The sequence below is a fragment of the Carcharodon carcharias genome, chromosome 20, assembly GCF_017639515.1.
Source record: "Carcharodon carcharias isolate sCarCar2 chromosome 20, sCarCar2.pri, whole genome shotgun sequence".
Taxonomy (NCBI): domain Eukaryota; kingdom Metazoa; phylum Chordata; class Chondrichthyes; order Lamniformes; family Lamnidae; genus Carcharodon; species Carcharodon carcharias.
In genome coordinates this window covers 49,919,126-49,944,387 of record NC_054486.1, presented here as the reverse complement: position 1 = coordinate 49,944,387, position 25,262 = coordinate 49,919,126, and the positions used below count along the sequence as shown (strand labels likewise).

At 40.6% G+C, this 25,262-nt stretch overlaps 1 protein-coding gene across 8 annotated transcripts in view; it reads right to left on the bottom strand.

The window, feature by feature from the left end:
• The window catches only part of ralgapa1 (Ral GTPase activating protein catalytic subunit alpha 1), a 337,589-nt gene that overhangs the window by 180,658 nt on the left and 131,669 nt on the right, over positions 1 to 25,262 (bottom strand). For 7 of the 8 annotated variants that reach the window (XR_005946224.1, XR_005946225.1, XM_041213937.1 and 4 more), the window contains exons 16-19: positions 21,743 to 21,904; positions 10,220 to 11,812; positions 9,304 to 9,428; positions 4,476 to 4,692 (exon numbers count right to left, since the gene is read on the bottom strand). Coding sequence is in view for 6 of the 8 variants with exons in the window: in XM_041213937.1 (XP_041069871.1) it covers positions 4,476 to 4,692; positions 9,304 to 9,428; positions 10,220 to 11,812; positions 21,743 to 21,904 (2,097 nt within the window). In the remaining 2 variants the exon portion in view is untranslated. The remainder of the gene's footprint in view (positions 1 to 4,475; positions 4,693 to 9,303; positions 9,429 to 10,219; positions 11,813 to 21,742; positions 21,905 to 25,262) is intronic. The other variant, XM_041213941.1, reaches the window with a different exon arrangement.

Genomic DNA, 25,262 nt, shown 5'->3' with positions numbered 1-25,262 from the left:
GTCGATAAGGTGACTGAGAAAGAGTGCATGGCAGTCAGCATCTCCCTTTCAATGAGCAAGTTTTTGTCCAGTGGGTCTTGCTACATCCAACCTAGATGGACCCTCGCAGTTATATTTGTAAAATTAAATGCAACTGTACTTTAAGTCACTGGTGAAGTTCAGGAATCATACTGTACATAGTCAGTTTTCCATGCTGGCTAAGAACCTGGAAAGTGACCGCTCCCAATCTTCAATAGTGTCATTATAAAATGGCTCTTTTCATTCCTTGATCTACTGTTAGGACTGATCCCATTGACACTCATTCATCAGGACAGTTGGTCACTACTTCAGTTCACAGGAAAACAAGCAAAAGGACTGTATGAAAGTTATTGGTGGTGATCTATGCATGCTCTGCAGGAACAGTTCTATGGATCAAAATACATTTAGATGTTGAGCCATTCATAAAATCATAAGAAATAGGAGTAGCTCATTTGGCCCCAATGAGCTTTCCCTGTCATTCAATAATATTATGGCTGATTTGATTGTGACCTTAACTCCATTTTCCTGCCTGCCCCCACAATCCTGTCAAACATCTGTCTAACCCAGCCTTGAATATATTCAATGTTGCAGATTCCACTGCTCTCTGGGAAAATGAATTCCAAAGACTAAGTAAGCAGGCCAAAACTGTACAAAGTACAGGTGTGGTCTCACCAACACCTTATACAGTTGTAGCAAGACTTCTCTACTTTTATATTCCATTCCCCTGCTTTAAAGGCCAGCATTCCATTTGCTAACTAATTACTTGCTGTACCTCAATGCTAACTTTTTGTGATTCACTCACAAGGATACCAAGATTCCTCTGTTCTTTAGCAATCTGCCGTCTCTCTCCATTTAAATAATATTCCTCTTTTCTATTCTTCCTGCCAAACTACACCACCTCACATTCTCCCACATTGTACTCCGTCAAAATTTTACCCATTCACTTAACCTATCTATCCCTTTGTATCCTCCGTATAACTTGGTTGCCTACCGATCTTTGTATCATCAGTAAATTTGGCTACAATATAGTCAATCCCTTCATCCAAGTCATCAATATAGGTCATAAATAGTTGAGGTGCCAGCACTGATTGCTGCAGCACTCCACTAGGTACAGTTTGCCAACCTAAAAATGACCCATTTATCCCCATTCTTCCTGTTAATCCTCTATACAGGCTAATATGTCATCTCTAACACCATGAATTCTTATCTTGTGCAGTAACCTTTTATGTGGCACCTTATTGAATGCCTTTTGGAAATCCAAATACACAACATCTACTGGTTCCTCTCTATCTACCCTGCTTGGTGCATCCACAAAGGGCTCCAATAAATTTGTCAAACATGATTTCCCTTTCATAAAACCATATTGTCTCTGCCTGATTATATTATCATTTTCTAAATATCCTGTTACTACCCTCCTTAATAATGGATTGTAGCATTTTCCTAATGACAAATTGGTAGCTTCTATGACTCTGAATTTTTGGTCAAGTATTCCATCCTTGGGGGAGCTGATCATGGTGTTCTTCCTGCCCCCCGACAAAGGACTTCTCTTCGGAGCTGCTTATCACTGTCTTTTTCCTTATCCCCAATAAAGGATTGCCATTCTGAGTTGCTTGTGCAAACAAAAGAGAAATTCTCTCACGAATCCTGTTAAAGTTTGTTGGCAATTGAACAGCTGATCTCAGGAGATAAATTGCAGCATTTCTCAACCTTTATTTAAAATGCCTTCTTCAAGGCTGAGCAAATGATGTTTTGACCACTATGCTACTGTACTCCCATGGAGATTATTTTACTGGACTAGTAATCCATATGCCTGGATTAATGATCACAAGATACAAGTTCAAATCCCACCACAACAGCTGGGGAATTTAAATAAACACGGAATGAAAAGCTAATATCAGTAATGGTGACATGAAACTACTGATGCCCAATACTGTACTAAAGGGAGGGAAATCTATCGTTCTTACCTGGACTGAAGTGTGAGCCCCATTTATAGTATTATGATTGACTATTAACTTCCTTCTGAAATGGCCTAGCAAGTTACTAAGTGCATAGGGATGGACATTAAATTCTGGCCTAGCCACTGCTGCCCACATCCCTCGAATGAATAAAAAAAACTAATGTCTAATAGAGATAAAATATGTATGGCACAGACCATTTGGCAAATCGCAACTGTGCCAGTTAAAAAACGTACAGACTAATCTCACTTTCCAGGACTTGGTCTGTAGCCTTAGGGTTACAGCACTCTGAAATGCATGTCCAAGTATTTTCGTAATTGCAATGATATTTTCTGTCTCTATCGCCTTTTTAGGCTGAGTTCCAGATCTGAACTGAAACATTGGCACAAATCTTCCGCAGAACAGCTGCTCTACTTGAAAGTTCTCCCAACTCAATGCTGCTCTGCATTTCTTCCGGGACCTTCAGAGTCCAGCTTTTCCAGAAATGCTAAACACATCATCCCTCAGAGAGCTCCACTTATGCGGTAGAATCAGTACATGCTCCCTTTTTGCGGCACCAACTGTGGTATGGTAAGTTTAAATGTCCAGTTTGAGTGTAGGTGGATAAATGGGCGAACAGGAGTGAGAGTGGATGAATGGATAGGGTAAGTAAGGTGTGAGGTAAGTGGATAAGGGGGTGGTGAGGTAGTTGGGTTGTGTGGGTAGGCAGGTCAAGTTAGATGGGGCAGTCTGGTAGTTGAGGCTGCCTATTCAGGTTTGGATTGGCAGTGGGATGGTCGGAAGCTGTCAGGCCAGGAGTTTGTTGGGTCGGGTTGAGAGGGCTGGTCGGATTGGGTCTGGTCAGGAGGACAGTCGAGTTAAATTTAAGGGGAGGTGGTGGTGTAGTGGTATTGTCACTGGACTGGTATTCTAGAGGCTGGGGGGGTGGGGGGGGGGGGGGCGGTGGGGGCAGTTGTGTAGTTACCCAGAAGTTTCACGAGGCTTTTGTCTGTCTAACATTTTCTGGGTAAACATCCAAGTAAGTACATCAGAACTGTCCGAAGTTTCCGACTCTAACAGTTGGAGACGTTTGCAGAAGGTCCCAAACAGCAGGGAGAATTGTCCATTGGAAGTTGAAACTTCCTGGGCAACTACCATGTAGATCAAAGCGTCAGGACTTCTTCCACAGGCTCACGTCTCAGTGGTAGGTCTGGCCTCCGGTGATCCAGAGACAAAAGATTTGGGCCATAAGCTTTATTTCTCTCTAAATAGATGCTGCCAGTCCTGCTGTGTATTTCCAGCATTTTCCATATTTATTTCTGATGAAATGGTCATGTCATTCCAGATGCAGCTACAATCTCCCACTTGCAATTGAGGATCTGCATTGATTATTTTCTCCTTGTTTTTACCTTATATGATATTTAGCACCTGTGAGTTTCCAGTTTCAGAGTACAGCTAGCACATGCTGGCTCAGGTTTCACCACAATTTGCACTGGTGATTCCTGGGTATTAATTGCTGCTACGGAGTGCTGGGAACCAACAACCAGGAGTGGTCAGGCACATTAACCATAGTAACTCCATATTCAAGAGACAATAGTCATATTGGAGTTAAAATGTTAACTGTTTCTCTCTGCACAGATACTGCCAGACCTTTTGAGTTTTTCTAGTACTTTGTTTTTATTTTAAAAAATGATTGCATTGTAAATACAATACATTTGTTAACTGAACAAGTTTTAGAACATGGCCTACAACTATGGAGATTAAAAACTTTGTTCCAATTCAAAGGAGGTGCAACCCAAGGAATACAGAATACAACATTTTTAGCTGGGAAGAAACAAACAGGTGAGTGGTAAAATAGTACAGGTCCCTGAGATTTATAGGACACGCAAATCATAGAATAGTACAACAGAGGAGACAACCATTCAACCCATTGTGTCTGCACCATATAGAGATCTACATGTGGTCATTATTCACATCGGGATGACGTTTTTAACCATTTTAACCAAGTTCAATTAGCTTTGGTTGACTCCTATAACATGCACAATGAGCAATATAATTTTCTCTCACGCTTGGTATGGAGAGTGAACAACAAGCATTGACAGGCGCTGTAACAGGGCAAGATGCATGTTGAGGGTAACTGTTGAACTATTATGAATGTTTGCACATCTAAAAGGTTTCTTTGAATGAGCTGGCAGCTCAGAGTTCAGTAAATATCTCAGGTGTATAAACATTCCATTTGTTTCGCATTATAAATGACTCGTACTACCTGGCTTGCCACAAAAACTTAGCAGTACATTAAATAGCTGCAAGAGAGAGAAGATCCTCAAATCCATCAATATGGGCTAAATTTGGTCTTCACTTTGAGGTGAAAAGGACATTCACAGCATCTCAAATTAAAATCAAAGCTGTGGTTATTTATGTTGAAAATCAACAATTATTTCAGAGATAAAGTAGGATATGCAAAATATCAATAAATGGACATACCGCCAAACTTAACAGAAATGCCAGAGTGAACATACTTACTCTCAAATTTTCGTCCATCATATTGAAAAGCATTAAAAGAATCCGAATGGCTGTCAGAACTAATGAGATCGCTGCTTCCAGCACTGGCTGGAGAAGTCCATTCTGATGGGATGCCTGGGTCATCTACTGGTCGGGTCTGATTCTGTCTGTTCAACAAATCAGGAAGGTCTTTTGGCACTTCCAAACTACCAGGACTGCTTCCTCTCCTCAAAACATTCTAGTACAAAAAAAAAAAATACTTTTTTTTTCATAATCATATCAAATTGACATAACTGAAAAGTAATTAAACCATTCAAGTAAGAGCAGAAGTGAATTTAATGAGGTCATTTATTGATTTGGTAATTAATCCAGTGAAACATCAAGATATATTTCATTACATTGAAGGGGTAATATAACAGCAAGTAGTTGCTATTGATACTTTAAACAGCTTTCATTGCAACAATTTCTACCATCAGACCAGCTGGTTATCAACTCACTGATCCAACTTGAACCATAAAGCATCATTGCTGAAGAAATTCTCTTTAAAAAAATTGCAAAAGCAAATACACAAAACAAAGGTTTTCCATGGAATTCTAATGTGGAACAGCAACAATTTTTTTTTTAAAATTCAGATTTTTTGCAATGAAACAAATCCATTGGCTTTGTGAGTAAAGGTTCTACTCACTGTGGCATTAATCCATAATATATGAAAAACCCAGATTCAATCTCTGACCTAGACTGAATTAGCTAATCCTGGTTGTGATGCTACAGGTGCTTATTACCTAGGTTCATGCACAAAATAGAGTTTGGCAAAATGCTGAAACCTCTGGAACTAACCTCAGAAAAACTAAGCATCTCAAGAGCAGAAAGGATAAAATGGGAGGAAAAAACAAGTTGTAAAGTTTCTTGAGGAGAATGTTGGAATAGGATTTGCAATACTTTATTTTTTAAAAACTGTTCTATTTGCCTCACATTTGTTTTAAATGCATTATCAGGGGACAAATAGAAATATCTTATGAACTTTTTTTGAAATGGGAGACAGCTGTGCTGCTTTCCAGATTAGTACAAAAATCAAGGTTAACTGATTGCACGGGGAGGTTGGGCAGGAGGAGGGTTCTGGCGGTGGGGGGGGCGGGGGGGGGGAAATCCATATGCTTACAAAGGAAGATGATATGGCAGGGCAGCTATTTAGGTAATGATATCCAGAGTGTGACAGTGTACAAACATTAAAACCCAGCAAATTAAAGGCTCTTTACTTAAATGCACGTAGTATTTGGAACAAAATAAATGAATTAATGGCACAAATAGAGGTGAATGGGTACGATTTTATAGACATTACAGAGACATGGTTACAAGGAGATAAAAGCTGGAAACTAAATATTCAGGGGAATGTGTCTTTTCAAAAGAACAGGCTTGAAGGAAAGGGTGGTGGTATAGCTTTGTTAGCACAAAGTGGAATAAGTACAATAGCAAGAAACAATCAGAGGATGTAGAATCCATAGGAGTGGAGGTAAGAAATAACATGGGGAAGACGACACTGGTGGGAGTAGTCATTGGCCTCCTAACAGTAGCTACACTGTACGGCACAGAATAAATCAGGAGATAATGAGGGTATGTAAAAAAGGCAGTACATTAATCATGGGTGACTTTAATCTTCATGTAGATTGGGAAAATCAAATTGGCAGAGGTAGCCACAAGCAAGAATTCAGAGTGTATTTGGGACAGTTTCCTAAAAAAATACGTTGTGGATCCAAACAGGGATCAAGTTATTTTGGACCTGGGAATGTGAAATGAGGCAGGTTTAATAAACAAGCTCAGAGTAAAAGATCCCCTAGGAAACAGTGGCCATTACATGGTAGAATTTAACATTCAGTTTGAGTGTGAAAATCTTGGGTTGGAAACAACTGCTAAACTTAAGTAAGGGTAATTACAAAAGAATGAGGGCAGAGTTGCCTGGAGTGGACTGGAAAAAGAGTTTAGCAGAAAAGACAGTTGATAAACAATGGTAGACGTTTAAGAAAATAGTTCATGACTCACAACAAAGAAGGAGGAGGATTCTGAGGTGGGGGGGCAGTGCGGGAAATAAGCAAGCCATGGTTAACCAAGGAAGTTATGGGTGGTATCAAATGGAAAGAAAAAACATACAATGTGGCAAAGATTAATGGTAAGCCAGAAGATTGGGAAAGTTTAAAAGCCAACAAAAGATGATCAAAAAATAATAAAGAAGGAGAAAATAAGCTTTGAAGGTAAACTAGCAAGTAATATAAAAACAGACAGTAGAAGCTTCTTTAAATATATAAAAAGGAAGAGCAAGGCCAAAGTGAACATAGGCCCCTTAGAGAATGAGGCTAGGGAAGAAATAATGGGGAACCAGGAAATGGCAGAGGAGTTGAATAAATTATTTGCATCAGTCTTCACAATAGAAGACACTAATAGCATTCCAAAAACACTAAACAATCAAGGGGCAAAAAAGAGGCGGGGGGGGTGGTGGGGTTGGAAATAAATACAATAATCAAGACTGGAGAAAAAGTACAAGGGAAATTAATGGGGCTAAAAGCCAATAGGTCCCCTGGACCTGATGGGCTGCATCCTAGGATATTAAAGGAAGTAGCTGCAGAGATAGTGGCTGCACTGGTAGTAAACGTCCAAGGATCCTTAGATTCTGGATAAGTCCCAGAGGATTGGAAACTGCCAATATAACACCCTTATTCAAAAAGGGAGGGAGCCAAAAAACAGGTAACTATAGGCTAGTTAGCTTAACATCTGTCATTGGGAAACTGTTAGAGTTTATTCCAAAGGATGTAATAGCAGAGCATTTAGAAATGCACAATGTAATCAAGCAGAGTCAGCATGGCTTCATGAAGAGGAAATCATGCTTGACAAATTAATTAGAATTCTTTGAGGAGGTAACAAGCAGGATAGGTAAAAGGGAACCAGTAGATGTAACATATTTGGATTTCCAAAAGGCATTTGATAAGGTACCGCACACAAGGCTACTTAATAAGATAAGAGCCCATGGTGTTGGGGGTAGTATATTAGCATGGATAAGGGATTGGCTGGAAGACAGAGTTGGGATAAAGGGGGCATTTTCAGGATGGCAACATGTAACTAGTGGAGTGCCACAGGGATCAGTGCTGGGGCCACAATTATTTACAATATAGATTAATGATTTGGCACATGGAATAAAACATGGGAAAATGTGAGGTAATGCACTTTGGCAGGAAAACGAGAGGAGCTGAATATTATTTAAATGGAGAAAGACTGCAGAAAGCAGCAGCACAGAGGGATTTCGGAGTCCTTGTGCACGAATCCCAAAAAAGCTAACATAAAAATTCAGCAGGTAGTAGGGAAAGCAAATGGAATGTTGGCCTTTATTTCAAAGAAAATATAAAAATTAGACCACACCTAGAACACTGTGTACAGTATTGGTCTCCTTATCTAAGGAAAGATATACTGGCATGGAGGCTATCCAGAGAAGGTTCACTAGGTTGATCCTGGGTATGGTGGATTTTCTTATGAGAAGAGACTGAGTAGGTTGGGCCTGTATAGAAGAATGAGAGGTGACCTTATTGAAACATAAGATTCTTAAGGTGCTTGACAGGGTAGATGCTGAGAAGTTTTTTTCCCCCGTTGTGGGAGAGTCCAGGACCAGAGGGCATAATCTCAGAGCAAGGGGGTCACCCATTTAAGATAGAGATGAGGAGGGATTCTTCTGAGGGTAGTCAATCTGTGAAATCCTTTACTGCAGAGGGCTGTAGAGGCTGGGTCGTTAAGTATATTCAAGGCTGAGATAGACAGATTTTTAATCAGTAAGGGAATCAAGGGTTATGGGGAAAACACAGGATAATGGAGTTGAGGATTATCAGATCAGCCATGATCTCACTGAATGGCCGAGCAGACTTGATGAGCCGAATGGCCTATTGGCCTACTTCAGCTCCTACATCTTATGGTCTTATAATTCCTAAAAGAAAGAAGAATTTTCCCATGTGGGATGATAACTGAGTTTATATGTGGAGACACAGAGTTGCCTTCATTACTTATGTCACATTCAATAATAGCAATAATCTGTTGGCCTATCAAAACAGAAAACAAGTACAAAAATATAGGACAAATACATTGCACAGAGCTTTACGCTCCATAATTTGATAGAGTAGATTATTAATGAGTCAATTCGAGTCACTTCAATTTAACCTTCATTTCTATACTCTTCCCTCACTAACTTTATGCCATTCCTGTTTAAGATGGACAGGGATCCTGCAGCAGTCCTCTGTCACCCATCAATATCGTCTATTTTCTGCCATACCAGCCCTTTGGCCAGGAAGCCAACTTTTTAAACTCTTTAAAAAAAATTTGAAAAAATATCAAACTATGCATCTCACTAATGTTTCCTAAGATTTTGCAGCAAAATAAATACATGCATGCATATCAATGTGATTGCTTAATAAACATAGATTCCGTTTTATTCTCGCATTATTAGCATTTCTACTGAGCATGCTCTTGTGCTATTGATCAGATGTTTCCTCAGGCAGATTCAGCCAACTTTTAAAAAAAGCTTGCGCACAAAAACACTGGAGTTTACATAAATTCATCATTTCCACTGAGCATCACACACCCACCATCCACCCTCAGACTGACGTCAATCTTCAGAAAACCTTTTACTAATGTGATGGTGAATGATTAAAGTTCACAATGTAACCAGACAGAAAAATCTGTTGGCCTGATTATACCTCCTTCATGGTGAATGGCTGCAGGAATCAGCAATATGGAAAGAATATAGAATAGAGAGAGAGAGTTGCGACTAACAGCTACTATAAATATAACTGCAATACAAGAAAGTAAGCAAACTTACCACTGAAGTGCCAGTTCGCAATCGCTCTGCTATAAACTCATCCATAAGATCACTGATGTTGGGATTACTATTGCCAATATCAGTGCTGAAAGGTCGAGGTTTTTGATTAGGATCTTCCTTATTGACTGAAAGCAAATAAGGTATTTAAAAACACAATAACACAACTTCATAATTAACACAAAACATAATAAATTTACTAATCAAAGCAATAAAAGGAATTTAGCATTGCAGAGGTTACTAGCCAAATCATGCAGTTCCCCAAGATATGAATTGTCCTATCCTTACTGTGTGCAATTAGAGGTAATCTCAAGTTAGCATTAGCGTATTTCACATGAAAAGATTAGTAGAGGTTAACAATTTTTAATCTTTGATGGAAGAGGAATTTTATTATTGTCTAAATTGTCAACATATTTTTCTTCAAATGCAATGAACCTGATTTCTCAGCTCAAATCATTTTTCTAAAACCAAACATTAAAACTTCTTTAAGTGGTTTCGTCTTACAAAGTTTATTTCCTTGAAAGTCAAAAGATGAAATACACCTTCGCAAACACAAATAACTTCTCAAACTCTATTTAGACTTTATACTTGCAAGGTCTGCCCCCTAGTGCTGAAAACATTTTAAAAAACGTAAAGTGCATTAATGCAATTCATCGTGCCACCATAACCAACCACAAATAGTTTTACTGTCAAAGATTAACAACTGAAAACCTGCACACAAAAAAGGGATACATTAGTATGAATTTTGTGGGGGAAGAAACAAAATGTTTGCCAGGACATACCAGCTAATCAAAAGCGCATGCAAAACCAATAAAGGAAAAGCAGTGATCATCCCCAAGCTATTTGATTGCTTAAAGCTGTTCAGTTGCATCAAGCCAAACAGGTGCTCCTTTGTGCGCCGCACACTGTTAGTGCTCACCTGCAACTTTCCTTCCAAAATATCCCAAAACATGACTGTAAAGATCCCTCAGTGGAGCCTCTGCTGGTACTTTTCTCTGTCTCTGTGGGGAAACATTTGCCTTCGACTTTGAAAAAGCGTGTACAACAGTTCTGTAAACACCACCTAGGGAACTCTGTTGCTGCACTGATTCCTGTAAGCCACAGGAACCAGGTGCTCCATGGCCAGCCCCCTGACTATCTCCTGTACTTCCCTTCAGCACTGGGGCACTTGCGGCAGTAATTAATGTTGACTTCCGGTTCTTACATTCATTATGAGAAACTCTAGTGTCCAGAGGCCTATAGACACCAGGTTTCACTGAATCAGTTGGTGCAGAAGAGCTACTGCTGAAACCACTAAGTCTTCGAAGTCTTAACTTCCAGTGAGCTTCCTTATTGTCCAATGGGCTATGGAACTGTACAGACTCAGTAGATGGCCTAAAACTAACATGCATACTGCTATTTTTTTTCTTATTTGCTATACTTAAGTACTGCAGCTCTGGTGCTGCTGCATCAGTGATTTCTTGGTTAGCTGAAAATTTTTGTGCACTTAAAGCCATAAGTGGGTCAGTAATTGTGGTGTTGGGTGGAATCTTATTTGAATACATGCTATGTGCATCAGTTATCTTATTGTTAAGTTCTGTGAGCACAGAGGTTTGACAAAAGGCATCAGCTAGCGGTTTCCTTTTACTCTGCTGATCCGTTGATACTACTACTTTTCCATGGTCTACCTCAGTTGCCAGCTGGCGAGTAAAGATTTTTCTCCTCTGCTTGAAATCTGGATTTTCTGACTCCATCTGTGATGAAATTCCCTGTTCAAAGCTTTCAAGTGGTTTGTAATTATGCTGTTCAATATTAGTCTCTGGTAACTGCTTTTCTTCAGCAGAAAATGTAGTAATACTCAAATAATCATCTTCTGGACATGGAACAGAGCTTCCAGCATTTTCAAGGTCCTGTATTTTTACCTGTGCTTTGGTTTTCCCTCCCAAAATCAAATCCTGGCTACTTGTATTGTACATGCTTACCAGCCCCACACAGTCCCGGTCCGTCTCACTTACCATTAATTCAATATTTTCGTTTAAGGGAATGTTATTTTTGTCCTTTCCCAATTTGTGTTTGATGTGCTCAGCTTCTTGAATGGACTCATTAAAATATTTCCGTATGGAAGACAGCAAGTCTGCCTCACTGTCACCTAATATGTGTTGACTGTACTCATAAGATGCTATTGTTTCTACATCCCCTACAAGATGACAAAGATGATCATAAATACTATCAGCAACTTCCAGAGAACATTCTGTACTGTGTACATCTGTAAAGTGACTTTCAGTGGATCTAGATAATGAGAACACCTCAGCAGAACTTTGCAAACTTGAAGGAACTGATGAGCTGTCAATGACAGGAACTGCACCTTTAGCTCTTTCAGCTATGAACGGTTCCATTATATCAGACGTGCTGCTGCTTCGAGGCATTGGCTGCTCTTCACGTACAGTGCTAAATACTTCAGAGGTGTTTTCTTCACTCTGAGAATAATGCCTTATTCGAGTAGGCCGGGCCAAAATTTGGGCATCATCAAGATCTTGAAAATAAACCACAATTAATGGTTATAATTTGGAGAGATTGGAATTTCCAACAAAAACATTACCATTAGCAGCGATGCCTTGCATCTGTACAAACCAGCTCAGGACAAAATCTCAAGCTTCATGAATGGAAAGATGAATGCCACAAAAAATCCATATATAAATTCTGATCACTGTCAAAAATCATTTATTGTACTATTTGTACATCAAGGTAAAATGCTATCCCACATATCTTATTGCCAATCCTTTGAACTACATTTCCCAAACATTATTCTGGATTTATAATCAACTTGCCATCTTCAGAATGGTTTGGCTAAATGGAAGAGCATGGAATTAAGATGCAAGACTTGCTTCACTTGCTTGAAAGAGGGAATAGTCATAATTTACAGGAAATTTCTAAAGGCTTGTGACAAAGAAACACAGGAACACAAAAATCAACTTATTTTTGTGTGAAATAGCTTATTTTACACTTTTTTTCAATCTCCATAACTTGTGAATTGACAACTCAACTTAATTTTGTGAATATTACATTGTGTAATGTTTATCGAAAGGTTAATGTTTAAATTTTAATAGAATTGGGGGAAAAAGGGACACATTAATACATCATATATCTAATCATTTAATTTTCCTAGGTCTATAACATATTTACTTACTTGTTAGTTTTCTGTTCTGATAGGAATTATTTTTTTCATAGATGTTGCCCAATCTATTTACTTACAAACTTCTCAGTTTTTGTTTCAGGTTTCTAACATGCAGCCATTCAAGTAAATAGATGGTTAAGAACATTAATACAGTAAGAGAGAGGCTGGCTAATTATGGAAGTCACATTTGTGGCAGAAAATAGAGTCAATATTTATCCTGCAGCTTGTTTCCCAATTTCTAGCACTAATTAACTTAGCAACAAACTAAGCTTTTTCCATTACGTTCCATTTTACAAGGCTCATTAATTATTCTGCAGTTAGAATAGCCAAGCAAGCAACAAGACAAATGGTAAATAAGCACAGGAAGTAAGCAGAGCTGAACTACCTGGAAGATCATCAAATAAGGGGGTGAGGACTAGGTCAAGCAGGTAAGGATTGGAAGAAGTATGGAGCAGAACAGGTGCACTTTTAGCATTGCGCATAGAGGCCGATGTACAAACACAATCACCAATGGATCGGCTTCCGATGGCTTAAAAAAATTAAAATGAAGAAAGAAGAGGGAATCAAAGCAAAGAGTTGTACTGTAGTAATGAAAAAGTGCTTTCACACAAAGACAAAACTAAGACAACAGAAGTAAACTACAGACATACAACTGCAGAAGTCAATTCTGTAAACATTCCATGAGCTAGGGTCTCCAACAATCTAACAATGTTTCAAATCCACTAAATGGATAATTTTAATTGGATTATATCCCATTTTTTGTGCAACAGATGTATAGACAACATATGCTTGAAAATGTATGCAATCATTTGGAAGCTAATAAATTCTAGTTATCATTACATAAACACTGTGTACACTAAGGTCTTTCACAAAGAAAATCTTAAGAATCTTATCCTCATTTGTACAGTAGCTGTGGATTATTAAATTTTGTGACAGATATTAAAGTTGTTCGTTATTGTGAAGTAAACCAATTATTCATTCATCCTACTCAGGAAGTGTATAAAAGACCCACAACTGACCGACTAGGTGCAATTTTAAAAAAAAATTCATTCATGCGGTGTGGGCTTCGCTGGGCCAGCATTTATGGCCCATCCCTAGTTGTCCTTGAGAAGGTGATGGTGAGCTGCTTTCTTGAACCGCTGCAGTCCATGTGGCATAGGTACAGGCTGTTAAGAAGGGAGTTCTAGGATTTTGACCCAGCGACAGTGAAGGAACAGCAATATATTTCCAAGTCAGGATGATGAGTGGCTTGGGAGGGAACTTCCAGGTGATGGTGTTCCCATCTATTTGCTGCCCTTGTCCTTCTAGATGGTAGTGGTCGTGGGTTTGGAAGGTGCTCTTGGAGGAACCTTTGCAAATTCCTGCAGTGCATCATCTAGTTGGTACATGCTGCTGCTACTGTGCGTTGGTGGTGGGGGGGGGGAGTGAACGTTTGTGGATGTGGTGCCAATCAAGTGGGCTGCTTTGTCCTGGACGGAGTCAAGCTTGAGTGTCGTGGGAGCTGCACTCAACCAGGCAAGTGGAGAGTATTCCATCACATTCCTGACTTGTGCCTTTTAGATAGTGGACAGGCTTTAGTGAGTCAAAAGGTGAGTTACTCGTTGAATGATTCCCAGCCTCTGACCTGCTTATATAACCACAGTATTTATATGGCTAGTCCAGTTCAGTTTCTGGTCAATGATAGCACCCAGGATGTTGATTGTGGAGGATTCAGTGATAGTAATGCCACTGAACATCAACAGGCAATGGTTGGATTCTCTCTTGTTGGAGATGGTCGTTGCCTGACACTTGTGTTACTTGTACAAATATTACTTGCCATTTGGCAGCACAAGCCTGGATATTGTCCAGGTCTTGCTGCATTTGGACATGGACTGCTTGAGGAATCTGAGGAGTCACAAATGGTGAACATTGTGCCATCATCAGGGAACATTCCCACTTCTGACCTTACGATGGAACGATGGTCATTGATGAAGCAGCTGAAAATGTTTGGGCCGAGGACACTACCCTGAGAAACACCTGCAGTGATGTCCTGGAGCTGAGATGACTGACCTCCACAACCACAACCATCTTCATTTGTGCTAGGCATGACTCTAACCAGCAGAGTTTTTTTCCCAGATTCCCACTGACTCCAATTTTGTTAAGGTTCCTGGATGTCACACTCAGTCAAATGTGGCCTTGATGTCAAGGGCAGTCACTCCCACCTCAGGAGTTTAGACCTTTCATCCACATTTGAACCAAGGCTGTAATGAGGTCAGCAGCTGAGTGGCCCTGGCAGAACCCAAACTGGGGGTCAGTGAGCAGGTTATTGCTGAGTAAGTGCCATTTGATAGCACAGTTGATGACCTCTTCCATTACTTTACTTATGATCGAGAGTAGACTGATGGGGCAGTAATTGGCTGGGTTGGATTTGTACTGCTTTTTGCGTACAGGACATTACTGGACACATTTCAACATAGCTGGGTGGATGCCAGTGTTGTAGCTGTACTGAAATAGCTTGTCTAGGGGCGTGGCAAGTTCTGGAGCACAAGTCTTCAGTACTGTTGCCGGAATATTGTCAGGGCCCATAGTCTTTGCACTGTCCAGTGCCTTCAGCCATTTTTTGATATCACATCTAGTCAATTGAATTGGCTGAAGACTGGCATGTGTGATGCTGGGGACCTGAATGCTTTGGCAAATGTTTCAGCCTTATCTTTTGCAATGATGTGCTGGGCTCCTCTGCCATAGAGGATGGGGATATTTGTGGAGCCTCCTCCTCCAGTGAGTTGTTTAATTGTCCACCACCATTCACAACGATGTGGCAGGACTGCAGAGCTTAGGTCTGATCCATTGGTTGTGGGACCGCTTAGCTTGGTCTATCACTTGCTGCTTACGCTGTTTGGCACGCAAGTAGTTCTGTGTTATAGCTTCACCAGGTTGACACCTCATTTTTAGGTATGCCTGGTGCTGCTCCTGGCATGCCCTCCTGCACTCTTCATTGAACCAGGGTTGATCCCCTGGTTTGATGGTAGAGTGGTGGATATGCCAGGCCATGAGGTTACAGATTGTGTTTGAGTACAATTCTGCTATTGATGGCCCATAGCACCTCATGGATGCCCAGTCATGAGTTGCTAGATGTGTTTGAAATCTATCCCATTTAGTATGCTGGTAGTGTCACACAACACAATAGAGAGTATTCTCAATGTGAAGGCGGGACTTCGTCTCCACAAGGACTGCACTGTGGTCACTCCTACCAATACTGTCATGGACAGATGCATCTGCAGCAGGCAGGATGGTGAGGATGAGATCAAGTATGTTTTTCCTTCTTGATGGTTCCCTCACCACCTGCCGCAGACCCAGTCTAGCAGTTGTTATCTCATTTAGGACTTGGCCAGCTCGGTGGTAGTGGTGCTACTGAACCACTCTTGATGATGGATATTGAAGTCCCCCATCCAGAGTACATTCTGCACCCTTGCCACCCTCAGTGCTCCTCTAAGTGGTGGTCAACACGCAGAGCACTAATTAATTAGTTGAGGGAGGGCGGTACATGGTAATCATCAGGAAGTTTCCTTGCCCACCTTTGATAATCTTTTAAATGAAAACCAAATCAACAAAATTGGGATAAATCAGGCACAGCCCCTAATTCAGGTCAGCTGTAAAGCCAAGAACAAAGTTTAAAGGAAACTTACAAACTTTAAATCAAAATGTGATTAAAGGGGTCAACAAAACACCCCAGTCCCCGCGGTGCCCACCGAGCACGGAACTGCCCACCTTTGATGGTGCCATGAGACTTCATGGGGTCCAGAGTCGATGCTGAGGACTACCAGGGCAACTCCCTCCCCACTGTATACCACTGTGCTGCCACCTCTGCTGGGTCTGTCCTGCCGGTGGGACAGGACATACCCAGGGATGGTGATGGTAGTGTCCGGGTCATTATCTGTAAGGTATGATTCCGAGAGGATGAATATGTTAGTCTGTGAGACAGCTCTCCCAATTTTGGCACCATCCCCCAGATGATAGTAAGGAGGACTTTGCAGGGTCAACAGGGCCGAGAGTGCCATTGTTCTTTCCAGTGCCTAGGACGATGCCAGGTCCAGTTTCATTCCTTTTTTGTGGCTTTGTAGTAGTTTGATACAACTGAGTGGCTAGGCCATTTCAGAGGGCATGTAAGAGTTAACCACACTGTTGTGAGTCTGGAGTCACATGTAGGCCAGACCAGGTTAGGATGACAGATTTCCTAAAGGGCATTAGTGAACCAGATGGATACTTACAACAATCGACAATGGTTTCGTGGTCATCCTTAGACTTTCAATTCCAGTTTTTTACTGAATTCAAATTCCGCCATCTGCTGTGGCAGGATTTGAACCCAGGTCCCCAGAGCATTGCCCTGGGTCTCTGGATTGCTATTCCAGCAACAATTCCATGACGCCATCAGCTCTCCCTAAGTGCACTGAATGGAGGCTTTTCTCATTAGCAATAAGTACACGTAAAAATACTTTTAATTTTACAAGAAAACAAAACAGCTATACTTGCATTATTTGTGGGAGCAATGTAAGTGCCCCAGAGACAATCAACTACTTGCTAGAATGGACCATTACACATATCCACTTTTGGTTACTTTCATAACTAGCTAGATTACCCATCATGTAACATCTTTGTTCTTTAATAACCACTGTAGCAAAGACTAACTTGATTTGTTTTTAAAAAAGTAATTTTCCTAGCATGTAAAAATATGACATGATAGATAAACACGGTCACATTTGGTCTCCTTCAGCACACAAAGCCCTATGATCTGTGCCACTGCATTTGGTCTGAAACCACTTCTCTTAAATGAAAATCTACATTCTTGTGTGACCCAAGGTAATTAGTTGGATACATGTTGTGTGGATGTGTATCAAACAATGGAGAAAACCAGGCAAGTCAATTACCTTTTCTATTCATTTAAGTATTCACCACATGACGTTGGAGAGTTATAATATTTGAAAAGGAGATGTAGGAACAGTAGCCCATAAATTGAAGGCTGCATTCAAGATTTTTTAGGCAGAACAACTTAAAACGTAATTTTAACTTGAAAGCCGATCACAGAAGATGGAGTTCAGCTGTTAAACTGATTGCTGTAAAAAGGCTTCTAACTAATGGGCAGAGCTCATTACCACCCAGGCTTTTGGAGTTTCCCAAATAATTTTGCCATAAAATCCTTCAGCTAAATGCCAAATTAAAGCCACAGCTTCTAGGTTAATTGTACCAACGTCATATTTGTTTATAATCACAGTCGTTCCTTTATGAGAAGCCGTTATCCTCAACTGAAACTACTCAAATAAAGCCCAATAGAAAGAAGTGACATCTTTGTTCATGTGTGAAAATCCATGTCGTCAGAAGTAGCAGCAGCAGTAGATCGTCTGTCCTTATTTCTTTCCAGAGCAAATTTAGTCCTTGTAAAGTAGAAGTCTTGTCTATTTACTTAGCTCTTGCAGAACGTCAAAGCAACTTGCACTTATGTAGGGAAAACTGACAACACGTCAAAGATGAAGATATTGGGATAGATGACAAAAAAACAGATTAGTTTTGAAGAAGTGTCTTAAAGAAGCAAGCACTGTTGATATTTGGGTGGAAGCTCCAGAGCTCAAAGCATAGATTGCTCATGGCACATGTCAATGTTGGAGTGAAGGAAGTGGAGAACACACAAGAGGCCAGAGCCAGAGGAACACAGCTGAGAGCTGCAGGGTGGAAGGTGATTGGAAAGATTGAGAGGGGAGAGGCTATGAGGGAATTTGAACACGGATAAGAATTTTAAAACTGAAGCATTGGTGAACCAGGATCCAATGTAGGTTAGTGAGCACGGGGGTGATAGATTAACAGGACTTGGGAGTGTTAGGATGTGGACAGCAGAGTATTGGAAGACCTCAAATTTATGGAACATGATCATAAAAGATACAAGACTGACCAAGAGAGCATTAGAATAGTAAAGTCTGGAGGCAACAAACCTTTGGATGAAGATTTCAGCAGGAGATGGTCTATTGTAGTAATGGAAACAAATGGTGTTGTAGAGATATGGAGGCAGCCACATACTTCTTCGGAAATCAAGTGTCCAGTGGTGATGTAGTGGTAATGCCACTGGACTATTAATCCAGAGGTTCAGGGTAATGCTCTGGGGAAATGGGTTCAAATTCCACCATGGCAGCTGATTCGCTAATCTGCCATCCTTACCTGCTCTGGCCTACATGTGACTCCAGATCCACAGCAACGTGGTTGACTCTTAACTGCTGTTTGAAATGGCATGGCAAGCTACTTGGTTCAAGGGCAACCGGGGATGGGCAATAAATGCTGTCCTTTACAGTAATGTCCACACCTCATGAAAGAAGAACAAATGGGGTAAAGGAGCAAAGGCACCTAGGGGTCCAGTTATGCAAATCACAGATAATGATGCAAGTCAATCTGGCCCCAAAAGAAACAAAGCACTGGAGCTCATTTCTAGAGAGATAAAATTTTGGCCGGTCTCATCCTTTCCCATCACTGTCAATAAAGACAACAGAATATTGCTGCATTTCAGTAACATTTACAAAAGGTAGATAAGCTTGTTAACCTTCCTATCAGCATTTTATTTGTCCTTTGATTCATACACATCATCAGCATGTTGTAATAATTGAGCTAACTTTGGTTCAGGATAAACAAGCTCAGCTGCAGAGAAATTGTGTTAAGTTTGGTCAGACCACATCTGGAGCACTATGAACAGAAAGTGCAAAACATTTTATTAGGATAATAAAACAGATGTTGTACACCCAGACTGGGACTTTTTATTCCCTCTACTGAAGAGAAGACAGATGGATGACCTGATACAGGTTATGTTAGGGTAGATGTTGCGAAGATATTTTCTCTGGCGGACAAGAATAGAACTAGAGGGGCATAACTATAAAGAAGTTACTAACAAATCCAAATCAATAATTAAGGAAAAACTTCTTTAGAGAGTAGAATGCTCTACCACATGGAGTTTAGGTGACTAACAGATAAATTTATCTAGCTTCCCTTTAAGTGTATGAGGGAGAAAGGAATAAAAGACTATATTGGTGGGGTTAGATGAAGATGGGTGGGAGGAGGAATGTGTGGAACCAGCATAGAACTACTGGGTCAATTGGCCATGTTTCTGTGTAAATACTATGTAATACTATGCAATACTATTCACTATTTATCGTCTTTGCGATGAAGAGCATATGGGGTCAGAAATTCAGCTCAGACAGTACAATTCGGCCTGCGAAAGATTGTGGTCAGATAGGTAGATAGAACTGATAATTTTTTTGCAGGGGGTATAGATAATGTTTAATTGGAGGAGTATTTTGAACTGAATATTGATCATGCAGCATTGCAACATACAAGCAATGGAGGGGTATAAAAAGATGGTGCTGTGACAGTGCTATATGTTGCTGGGGTACACATGAAACCTGAAGCTATAGCTTATGGATGATGTAGCCAAGGGGCAGCGTATAAATGGGGAACAGGAGAGACCCAGTATTGATCTTTGGGAAATTTCAGGAATAATGATGCAGGCCCAAGAAGAAAAGCATTTCAGCGGATTCTTTGGCAATGGCTGTAACGGCAAGTGAGGAACCAGGCAATGGCAGACCCAGACAGCTGAACAAAGGGACACTGGAGAATGATGGTGTCATCAATTGTATCAAAAAGGGATACCACACCATTTTGTTTAGAGCCATTTCAGTGTGGTGGCTGGAGCGGAAAACTGACTGAAGACGTTCAAACATGGAGTTGCAGAAAATGCAGGTCATTTGGAAAATGACAACTTAGTCAAGAACTTAAGAGGGGCAGTTGGAGATGAGATGGTAGTTTTCAAGAGCAGTGAGGTTGATGGCAGGTTTTATAAAGAGGGGATTGAGGTCGACAGATCTGAATGGAAGGTGAACAGTGCCGGAGGAGAAAAAGGTTCACAATATTAGCTAGTATTGGAGCCAGGAAAAGAATCCAGATGTTAGTGTTTTAGTTGGAATAGGGGCAAGAGGACAGGAGGGTTGCATGAACAGTTGAGCATGGAAAGGACAGGAGGGTAGATAGGAAAGAAAAGGTGCAAGTTTAGGGCTAGGTCAGGGGTGAACACAGGCTTGGTGGACACAGAAAAGGGAGGGTGCTGCAAGGGCAGTTCAAGCATATAGTCTCGGTCTCAACGACAAAGAAACCCACTAGTTCCTCATACTTGTTGCTGGAGGTGAAGGTGAAGCAAGAAGGGGGTTTAACCAGAGGGTTGGGAGTAGAGAGAAGAAGCCAGGGGTTATCTTTGCATTCCAGGATGATCCTCTAGTATTGAGTAGTTTTGGCAAAGAAGAGCAAGCTAATTCTTGATGTAGTTCAGTCAGATCTGGAAATGAATGGTTAAACCAGCTGTGCACCATATGCAATCAAGTCTGTGCCCCTTGGATTTAAGGGAGCAAAGCTGGAGGTCATACCAGGAGGAATGATCAGATGGGAAAGTAAGGGTTTTGCTGGGCACAAGGACATTAAAAGTAGAGGTGAGGATATGATTGAGCAGATTGTAACTGAAGTAGTATTGTGGCATACAGAGGGCTAAAGGATAGACAGTTGAGAGTTTAGAAGTGCTTCTGCATGTGATTGGGAGTTGGGGAAGAGATTTTTCTAGAAGCAGACATGAAAGTCAGTGGAGTTGGAAGAGGGAAGGGGGTTCTGTGTGGTGAGTGATATAAAGAATTGATCACAGAAAACTTGATAAGATTATCATGGGAAAAGGGGCCATATGAAATGGCAAGACTGATGGAGGAGGAAAGTTTGTAGAGGTGAAGGCAGGACTCGGGGGCGGTGGGGGGGAGGGGAGAGAAAAAGCTCAAAGCAAATAATATTGTTCAAGTAAACTGAACAAATACAATATGCTCAACTGGAAATACAAATCCTTAGGCACAGTTTTGGAAAAAGATCATAAAAAAGTAAGCAATCTGTGGTAATAAACTAAACTTGGAACTGAAGATGTGTGTGTCAAAAAAATTTTAGCTCAACAGATTTATGTTAAATACTCCAATTTTTAAAAAATGTTGCAGTTGTAATAGGCAAAGGATGTGAAATAATTTACATAATTCCAGCAAATTGCAAGACAGGTACTCATTCAATTCCATTCAACCACATTATCAAAATGAACAGCAAAACAAAAATCAAATTATAAATAGGAATTTAGACAGTAGTATTGCATTAACAGACTAACCTTTTCAACTAAGGATAGTGTCATGCCAATTCAGAAAAGTTTGGTAACGCTAAATAACTTTGAAAACTCCTGTTGATTAATATTTCGATTGTACTTACCTATAGTTTTTTGTCGTACTATACTTCTTGCCTTTTCTGTTCCTGGGGAACCAGCAGTGGTAGCACTTCGCTGCCTCATTTGCACTTGCCCAGGTTGATCACGACTCCAACCTCGTGAAAAAGATTTATCAACTGCTGACTTTTGACATCCGTGACTACCACCTAAATTCCAACAACAGCAGCCTAAGTATTAACATTTTAAGTCTTGTATGTCAGCAATCACTGATTAAATAATTCAGTAACTAAATCAAAGATAAATTAATTTTTATATGGATGGTTAAACTATAGCTTTAAAATTTTAGCTGGTCTCATCCTTCTCCACCTCACTGTCAATAAAGCAGACAGAATATTGGTGCATTTCGGCTACATTTATAAAAGGCAGATAAACTTATCAATCTTCCTTTCAGCATTTTATGTATCCTTTGATTCATATACATCATCTGCATATTGTAATAATTGAGCTTACTTTGATTCAGGATAAACAAGCTCAATTACAGGAGGTGAGAGCATTGTAAACGAGAGTGTTGCATGTTTCTCTTGCTCCCTGTACAACTCCCAAGGATCTATGCATATCAGCTAATTTTGACCTGAAGCCAAAGAGAAGCCATCAAATCTCTAATAGCATAACTACCATTACACCAAGTACCATCACTGTCACCATTGGGCCAGAATGTTAAAGGTCATTCCAGACACCGTGCACACACTCCCAACTGATATTGTTTTAGAAAAAAAATTCTTCCTGTGCCCTGGACAACATTGATTTCTTAACCAACACCAACAAAACAGATTAACTGGTCATTCATCTCATTGTGTTGGTGGGACCTTTGTTCTGTTCTAACTGGCTTCAGTATTTGCTTACAAAACAATGATAACTAAACTTCAAAAGGCAGTTAGTTCGCTGTGAAGAATTTTGGAAAATCCTGATGAGATTAAATGCACTACAGTAAATATATGCAAGTCTTTCTAGGTCAGCCCACATACCAATAAATGGAGCTCACTTGGAACAGAGTCCAAAATACCCTATGAAAGCTGCTCTTTGTGTTTTGGGATCTGGAGGAAATGTTCTGATACAGGATCAGTAACCCCTGTAGGTAATTACATTGAAGTTTTAGGAAAACTGTACACTGAACACCATAGCTAATTTGGAACTCTGGTTCAGCACAGCCTTCTTGGGCAGTTCCTCAATTATTTTCCTCCTTTCCCTTAGGAAGACCTTTACAAAATGCCATTGAATTGATGGGGAAGCTCCAAGTGGATCCCTCTCCATTCCAGGAAACAGAATGTCTCTGAGTGCTTCCAAAGTATGCACATATGTGTTAAGGGATTAAAACACACAGCTCTGCCATTAGTTTAGTGAGTCTGCTGCAAAAAACTAACCAACTTCTATACAGTGTATGATCTGTCACTGGATTGCATTCAGAAGTTGGAGAGAATTAGTGGCAGTCCTGAAAAGGTAGTTCATGATCTCAATGCAGTAAACATACATGATCACTTACACAACCTTTATAAATCTTACGATGGCACTCTCAACACTCATCATTGCAAATGATCAGCAATGTCCAGTTGGGATTGACCAGCAGAAATGCAGAGACTGGAGGCTAGCGACAAGTGTAATCAACTTTCAATTGACTTTTTTGTTTCTCAATTTTATCCTGAACAACACAAGAGCAAAGGTTTGGTCCTTTTTTAGTTGATGCAATTGACATTCATTTGAATGCTTGCCAAAACAATTTTAAACAAAAATGTGATTGGGGGTACATGCTATGCAAAGTACAACAGCCCAAAACTTTTTGCAAAACTTGCAGCATGGTCGTACTGTCCCATCTGTAGCTCTGGTGCTGTAAAGGTTAGGATACAAGGGAGTGTTGCCTTGCTATATTGCAATTATGTGCAAGCTAAGCACATGACGTCACCTGAATCAATAACTAATGCCTATAAATTGCAAAAATAAATTAAAAAGCACTGCAATGCAGCCGGATCCCAGGACTCAAAGCCAAAAAGAGTATACTCTCAGTTGCAGGTCTGGAATAAACACTTTGTAGATAGGTTCCAGCAAGAAAGGTTTTGTGTTATTCAATTTTTCACGATCATGCAAAGTAGAGGAATGGAGCACAGTGATGATGCTACTGGGCTTGTAATCCAGACACACAAGCTCAAATCCCACTTCAATTAATTAAAAATATAAAGTTGGAAAATTAATCAGTAATAGTGACTGAAATATCATTGTCGCAAACACCCATTTTGTTCACTAATGGCCTTTATGGAAGAAAATCTGCAGTACTGGTGTGATGGAATCCATTGCTTGTGGAGTCTTAGTGGGCGGCACTGACGGGAGATAGGCATTAGAAGTCCAGGAGAGACACCAGAGTAGACCACCAGAGAGCACAGCAAGAAGCGGGTACCGTCTAATGGCTGAAGCAGACCACTAAGAGCGAGCAAGGGAGAGGGCGCGAGGAGATATAGGGCGTGAGAAAAACATACACACGGCCAAGGTCAGGCCACCAGGTGCATGCACACACCACTGGACTCTGAGCATCTGCCAGACCTCTTCCCACATGACCCCAGCCGGTGCAAAATCAGATCCACGTGACCAGGTTTGCCAGTAAAGAAGCTGGTGGTGCGGTTGAAAAGGGAACACAAATGCTGGATCAAAGAGCAGGAGTAAGGAAATAAGTTTGCTGCTGCTGTTTCAGTTACTTTAAAGGAATTGACTAACCAGAACTGGCCAGGGTAGAGTATTGTCATTGACAGTTTAGAGAAAGTTAATACTGGTGGATCCATGCCATCAAGACCACGATGTGCAAAGCTGAGAAATTTCTGGGAAAATGTGCTATCCTGTTGAATATTGGACCCATGGATCGCGGGTTGAGGGGGAACTGATATCTGCTAAGAATCAGTGACTAAATCTGCGAAGGAAAGCAACTGGAATTCCACCCAAGGAAGATCTGGGTTTTGAAGGATTTTGTGTGCCATATATGTTGGGTGGGCTGCCTGATAAATCTGTCAGATCTCTCTTTGTTTTAGCCACTATTTAATGTGTAATTCATATCGACCATGTTTTGACTGTTGTTTTTTGTTTGATTATTAAAGTTATATAAAAAAGGCAAAATCTTGTCTATTGGTTTTTTCATTGGGTGGGGGGTGGAATTATTCAGTAAATTTGGTTCTTTTGGTTTGATCATCTCCACGGGGATATTACCATTTGATCTGGCCTACCTGTGGCTCCAGTCCCACAGTAAAGTGGAGGACTCTTAATTGCCCTCTGAAATGGCCTAACTAGCCACACAGCTGTCTCAAACGGCACTAACATCTGAGGACATGTAACAAAATTGGGAGAGCTGTTCACCGACTGTCACTCTGTGGCCTTGACTATGTCATTCTCTCAGAATCATATCTTATAGCCATTGTCCCCAGACTCCATCACTACCATTTCTGGACATGCCCTCTCCCACCTGTTAATTGTATATTAATTGCGTTTAATTATATGCGGGTGGTGGAGGTTAATTAAGGAGTCACTTGA